At 46.7% G+C, this 6,957-nt stretch overlaps 1 protein-coding gene across 1 annotated transcript; it reads right to left on the reverse strand.

The window, feature by feature from the left end:
- Positions 1 to 2,934: 2,934 nt before the first annotated feature.
- Positions 2,935 to 6,149, reverse strand: LOC125513918 (metal-nicotianamine transporter YSL2-like). Its single transcript, XM_048679129.1, has 7 exons — positions 5,673 to 6,149; positions 5,391 to 5,563; positions 4,901 to 4,998; positions 4,675 to 4,809; positions 4,389 to 4,578; positions 4,185 to 4,299; positions 2,935 to 4,109 (listed from the first exon to the last, which is right to left on the reverse strand). The coding sequence occupies exons 1-7, from the start codon at positions 6,046 to 6,048 to the stop codon at positions 3,181 to 3,183; spliced, it is 2,016 nt and encodes a 671-aa protein (XP_048535086.1). The 5' UTR covers positions 6,049 to 6,149; the 3' UTR covers positions 2,935 to 3,180.
- Positions 6,150 to 6,957: the final 808 nt, after the last annotated feature.

Genomic DNA, 6,957 nt, shown 5'->3' on the forward strand with positions numbered 1-6,957 from the left:
CCCCATAGATAAAACCAGAGGCAACTGCAGGCATCAGCAACATCCAAGAAAAGAAGGGAACATCCAGTGTGTTGGGGGGCTGTGCCCCCTCCCCCTCCCCCAGCTTTGACAGGAGTAGCGACCGATGTTGCAAAGATGATGGATTCAGACATATTGATGTAATGCTTTGTAAAGTCTTGGTGAATAATTAATAAAATGGTTGCATGCATCTTCCAATGCAGAGGTCGGGATCATCCTCTTTTTCTAAAAAAGATGTCCTGTGTTGTAACAAACAGTTTTTTTTCGAACCAGGCTATACCCCTTTTCATGGCAAATGAACGAAAATACAACTGTTCTACAAATATTCCAGGTGAAGGAAAGAGTTAGAGCAAGTTCGAGCACTGCGAGAAAACCCACTTGCATTCGCCCGCCGTCGAGACGAACGCCATGGAGCGAAAATCTAGGCAGCACAACTCCAATCCCAAAGCTAAGTCTAATTATTACAACCCAAAACAAGTGGAGCGGGAGACCAACAAAATAGAACCAGGGACCAACATATCTAACCGCAAGCAGAACTAGGTAGACCAAATCAATCCATCAGAAGTATCACCGCAGTAGACCCGGCTACTCTCCTTTAATCGGTCATCTAGCGGCGGCGCGCAGCTTCATCAAACGCATCATGCTCGATCTGACCATCTCAGCACCAACGCGTAGTTCCTTAGCATCATCCCCTTGCTGAAAACCGGCCCAATACAGCAAAAACGAACACATGAAAAAACAATCTGAAAAGGGTCTTAATCCGTTTCTTCTCAAAAGTAACGCGGTTACGAGCCAACCAGATGGCTCAACAAGCAGCTGCAAGGCCCATAGTGTAGTACTTCTCTCCTGCAGGGAGGAAGGTATGACACCACGCGAAATATTGTTAATAATTGTTCGGACAACTATGAGTACCTAGTACCACCCCAACAGATCGCCAAACAACTGTAGCCACCGGACAAGTAAAAAACAAATGTTGGAAAGATTCCAATTCGCTGCAAAAGGAACAGCTAGGATTTCCTAGTCGTTTTTTCTTTTTCATAACTTGTCTAGTAAGGACTGCATCCCGCAACAACTGCCATAAAATTGATCTTGATTTTAAGGGGGATTTTTTCCTTCCATATCCTTCTATAATGGCACCCGCTAAGGGGACTTTCAAGCCATTTATACATAGATTTGGTAGAGAATTTACCACTCTTACTAAGCCCCCAATACACCCGATCACTACCCTCAGTCAAGTGAATATTAGATATGGTTTTACACATAACATCCCGCTGCCCAAGCAGGCCAGGAGTAAGCCTTCATCTGAAGAAGGTGCAAACATCAACAAAACCAAACTTATCTACAGTACATTCTTGGATGTTGCAAATGTGGAACAACAGGGGGTATTGCTCCTGAAATGGGATCAACCCTTTGATCGAATCTTTCCTACCCTGGCAATATTCTCTAGATTCAATATTAATCTTCCTACCAACCGTATAAATATTTTTAACTTTTAAGAGAGCTTTCCAGTAAGGGGAGTCTGAGAATCTAGGCCCAACAGAGGCCACGGACTTATTTCTCAGGTATCACGCGCGCACAATATCTTGCCACATCCCATTTTGAGTCTCAAGTTTCCACCACCACTTAACCATCAAGCTAATATTTCTTTTACGTAGATCTTTAACCCCCAAACCACCTTTCTCTTTGGATCTACAAATCCTGCTCCATTTAACAAGGTAATATGTTCTCTTCTTATTACACCCTTGCCAAAAGAACATATTGCCAAGGTAATATGTTGTAACAAACATAACTTCAGTTTTATACACCAACAAATCACCTAAGAAAAGTACCCCATCAATCATGAAAGCACAGTGAAAAAGAAATTGACATGAAAAACATATGTGCAAGTATCAAATTTAGTGTCTCAGTGATCATCCTAAATACTCCCATTGCACGTCCAGCTATCCATCCATGAAACCCCCATTTCTCTAGCTTCCCGGGCGAACTTCATGCAGACGGGCGGGTTAACCTTAGCAAGAGAAAGAAAGGAAGAAGGGAACATCCATATACCATCCCCACAGATAAAACCAGAGGCAACTGCAGGCATCAGCAACATCCAAGAAAAGAAGGGAACATCCAGTGTGCTGGGAGGGCTGTGCACCCCCCCTCCCCCAGCTTTGAACCAACTTATGAAGACATTGTTTTTAGGAGGACATAGATGAAAACATTTTTAGCCTTTGGCCCCTTCAAACACTCATATTTTGTCATTGGCCCCCAACAGAATACGTCTAGCTCCGCCACTGCTAACCGATTATCTTCAGTGACTTCTCAGTTCTCACACACAGATTACTACTTTGATTCGTATATATACACTACTATAAAATGTCAAGTACAATCAAACAATGCTTTGTCTAGTAACAAACATAGCTTTAGTTTTATACACCAACAGAACACCTAAAGAAGTACCTCATCAATCATGGAAGCCCAGTGAAAAAGAAAAGAACATCAGAAACATATGTACAAGTATCAAATTTAGTGTCCCAGGGATCATCCCAGATCCATCCATGAAATGGCCGTTTCTCTAGCTTCCCGGTGTGAACTTCATGCAGATGGGCGGGTTAACCTTAGCAAGAGAAAGCAAGGAAGAAGGGAACATCCATATACCATCCCCACAGATAAAACCAGAGGCAACTGCAGGCATCAGCAACATTCAAGAAAAGAAGGGAACATCCAGTGTGCTGCCCCCCCCCCCCCCCCCCCCCCCCCCCCCCCACCAGCTTTGAACCAACTTGTGAAGACATTATTTTTAGGAGGACTTAGATAAAAACATTTTTGGCCTTTGGCCCCTTCAAACACTCATATTTTGCCATTGGCCCCCAGCAGAATACGTCTAGCTCCGCCACTGCTGACCGATTATCTTCAGTGACTTCTCAGATCTCACACACAGATTACTACTATGCTTCGTATATATACAGTACTATAAAATGTCAAGTACAATCAAACAATGCTTTGTCTAGTAACAAACATAGCTTTAGTTTTATACACCAACAGAACACCTAAAGAAATACCTCATCAATCATGGAAGCACAGTGAAAAAGAAAAGAACATCAGAAACATATGTACAAGTATCAAATTTAGTGTCTGAGGGATCATCCTAGATCCATCCATGAAATGGCCGTTTCTCTAGCTTCCCGGTGTGAACTTCATGCAGATGGGCGGGTTAACCTTAGCAAGAGAAAGCAACGAAGAAGGGAACATCCATATACCATCTCCACAGATAAAACCAGAGGCAACTGCAGGCACCAGCAGCGTGGCCTCCTTTCTCTTCATCTTGTGCCAGCTGAAGACTACCAAGCTCCCTACACACATGTCGACGGCAAAGTTGGCGCCAACTAGGAACGGCACAGCCATCGCCATCGGAAGGGGAACGTACTTCCGGTACTTCTGCGTCGAGAAGTCCCTCAGAAGGTTGACGAGCACAGAAAATGCGAAGCAAGCTGCAGACAGCTCGAGGCAACGCTTTGGCAGTGCAGAGAAGCCCTCGACGCCGAGAATGGCCATGTTCCGGTATATCAGCGCGTACGGGGCCTTCCAGTACCCGTCCGGGTTTCCAATATCAAATGCTTTGTAGAAGAGCAAGAATGTAGACGGCGCGATGATGCAGCCCATGACTGTACCAATGGCCTGCCCGACAAGCAGTGATCTCGGTGATGTCAGTGTCAGATGGCCCGTCTTGTAGTCATGCATCAGATCTGCGGAGACTTGCACTAGCTGCTTCACTATCGCACAACCAACAAGGCCGGCAATGACACCATCATCCTTCCCTCCCCAGGCTGCAAAGATGAAGAGAGCAATCTTGCCATAATTATAGCTCATGCTCATGTCAGTGAGCCCAGCTCCATAGGCATTGGAGAACCCCAGCACGGGAGCAAGCACATAAGCTACAATGACATAGTACCACTTGGCCTGCCAGAACATTGTCGGTATGACAATTATAGCAATGATGCTTAATGAGGCATATCCGGCATACGCTAGCCAGTTTGGAATGTATTCCCTGGTGAAGACCTCATTGCGCTGCAAATCATCAAATGAAACTGTATCCTCGTTTGCCGCTGCAATTCACTCAGCATTAGCTAAAGCTTTGGTGACAAAATGTGGAATTAATTAATTTTGCAGTGCATATTTACCTCTCTTAACATGTTTACGGTTGGATTGTGCATGCAGACTCTTAGCAGTGATGCCTGTGAGTTTGATGAAGTGATAGAGGCCATCCCCCATGATCAGAGCTACACACATGAAGGACTGCACATAAAAGCACATTAAAGGTTGTACGAAAGTACAGGGTGTCGTGTAGATTCATTTGAAATTACCAAGTGATTTATCAAGCAAACCTTGTAACCAAACAAGCTTGTCATGCTGCTTTCTGGTACATTTGCCGGGTACCAAATGCCCTTTTGTTTGCTGATGAGTGGCCACATTATTCCCCAAGAAAGTACCGCACCGAAAAGTGTGGATAGGTTTACAAGGTGTGAGCAGATCATCCCCGCGCCGACATATGTGAGACTAAAATCAAAGAAGAACCTGATAGTTGAAAGAGTCAAGAGTTAGGAGAATTAGGCATGAGACAAATTAGCATGAAAACAGAACTATGAGCAATGGGCAACCCATAGGGTATACGTTTGTTTCCAAGCCTTTAGACCAAAAGTAGGGAATTGTAGAAACCCACAACTCTGGCCACCTGTGTAGAACCATTGGAAGAAGCTCCACAGGAGGCTGATCACGAAGCTCCTCACAAATCCACGGACCTGCATTCTGACATGAGAGATGAAGTCAGGCCATGAATTCACCATGTATCGTCAAGACTGATGATTTTTTCAGCATATGTGGGACAAGAGGCTTGTACTTTGCGTTCTTTTCTCCTTGAGGGGTATGGAACCCGTTTATGAGTACAGCAGTTGCAGTCCCGCTTGGATAAGTCAATTTGTAATCTATGACCAAAGCCTGAAATGGGATGCAAATCATCGGAGGAGACACAAAAATATACGGTCATAAATGGTGTTTTACATGTATGTCTTCATCACAGCAACTAAAATTATTGCTTTATCTTACAAAAACATGTATGCCTTCAAACCTGTAGCAGCATATTTTTTGTGCGAGTATATAAGATGATAAATTGAGAAAGGGTGTGTAAGTCTGTCACATTTAACCTACGAGTTTCCTCTTTTCATTCTACAAATTTAGTTCAGTTTACCATTGGTCAATGCTAACGAAAATGTGACATGGAGTACAAAACTAGAGTAGAATGTAAAGCACATGGTACTGTGAACCCGGGGAAAGAAAGTCCTGAATTTGCAGAGACAGAGCTGATGATACGTTGAACGATTTTAGCACACCTTTCTGAGCGGAAGCAAGTTGAGGAGCCCCACGAAGCTAATGGCTAGTAGGAATCCGGCCATCCACCCGAACCCGGGCTCCTTATAGCTCACCGGCGCGTTGCCCGGCGTGCTCACCCCGGCAAGCTCGTACGTCTTCTTGTTCAGAGCCAGCAACGACGACCCGAACCCACCTGCGCGCACAATATTCCCCATGTTGTAGATGCAGCCGTGGACTAATTGAGAAAGACCCGGCGGGATGCTAAACGGAGTGGTGCCGGGAGGAGAGGCGGGGGCGCGCACCGCCGAACCCCATGGTGTAGCAGGCGACGGCGCAGGTCTGGACGACGGTGTTCTCCTGCCGGGTGAAGGGGCGGGAGGGCACGCCGAGGCGCCCAAGCACGTGCGTCCACCCGCGGAGCGCGAGGAACGCGAGCAGCGCGGCGGAGACGTTGAGCGTGGGGATGATGCCCGTGGAGAGCGCGAGCTTGAGGATGATGACGGTGAAGACGAAGCCGATGAGCAGCGCCGCCACCAGGCCCCGCGCCGTTATCTGCTCGCGCCACGGCGGCACGCGCTCCTCGTGCTGCGCGGACGCGGCCGGCACCGGCTCCACGCCGCCGCCGGCCTCGCACCGTTCAATCTCGGTCGCCACGCCCCGCGCGGGAGTGACTTCCATGGAGGCTGTCCGTCGGCGGCACCAGCCTGGCAGAAGGCTCTCACCACAGGCCGGAGAGTAGCAAACACCACTCCAACACCAACGCCACAATATAGGAACTTCAACGCAAAAAGCTTGTCCTACACTAAGCAACAAAACCACGTCTTAGACCAACGCCGGTCACCTCCAAAAAACAATAACTTCAAAAGACAACTCTTGATTGCCTAAAAGAGTTTGACAGGTGGGCGGCGACCACTCTTGATTGTTTGAAAGAGTTGGCAGGTAGATGTCGAGACTCAGAGAACCCTGAAAAAAGTTATTATTTTGGACTCACCAACGATGACGTACATAGCGTCCCTGTCGAATAATGTAGAACCGCGGCGAGCACTAAAGAAATACCAACTGGGACCTCCAAGCCATTTCTCCTAAAGCAATGCTCTCAACAAAGAAATGATGTTGAGGACGCCGCCATCACCAATCCAAAGGTGTACTTAGACTTTTGCCCAGTAACATCTAATCAAGTTATTTATTTGGATAGGCGGGGGAATAAGCATAAGTACAACATCTCGATCTCTGCAAACCAGAAAAACAGTCCAATAGTAAATGGACTACCACCATGCTCCAAATCACGGATCCAAGGAAGATTTCAACCATGGATTAGTGCCGAAGAGGAGTGCATTGAGTGAGCTCGTGAGAAACATGTCATCACTACTATGCACCTACCAGAGACGATCAAGGTCAAGAGGCGAACAAACGAGAGACAGAGCCAACATGAAACCCAGGTGGATAGCGAGGCCCAACAACGTCACAAGGCCCGGCCCAGCCCAGAGATTAAGCGCTCCAACAATACAAGAAGGTGCGACTGGCATGTGGAGGGGGCAATCAAGAATAGTGTACCGAGCCTCAGTCTATCCTTCCCCTACTTTTCTT

Source organism: Triticum urartu, chromosome 6 (genome assembly GCF_003073215.2).
Source record: "Triticum urartu cultivar G1812 chromosome 6, Tu2.1, whole genome shotgun sequence".
Lineage (NCBI taxonomy): Eukaryota > Viridiplantae > Streptophyta > Magnoliopsida > Poales > Poaceae > Triticum > Triticum urartu.

Coding starts and splice junctions, on each gene's coding strand:
- LOC125513918 (XM_048679129.1), bottom strand. CDS start 6,048: ATGGAAGTCACTCCCGCGCGGGGCGTGGCGACCGAGATTGAACGGTGC. Junction 4,579..4,674: donor CTAAAGGCTTGGAAACAAAC/GTATACCCTATG, acceptor TTCAACTATCAG/GTTCTTCTTTGATTTTAGTC. Junction 4,110..4,184: donor CCGTAAACATGTTAAGAGAG/GTAAATATGCAC, acceptor AGTGAATTGCAG/CGGCAAACGAGGATACAGTT.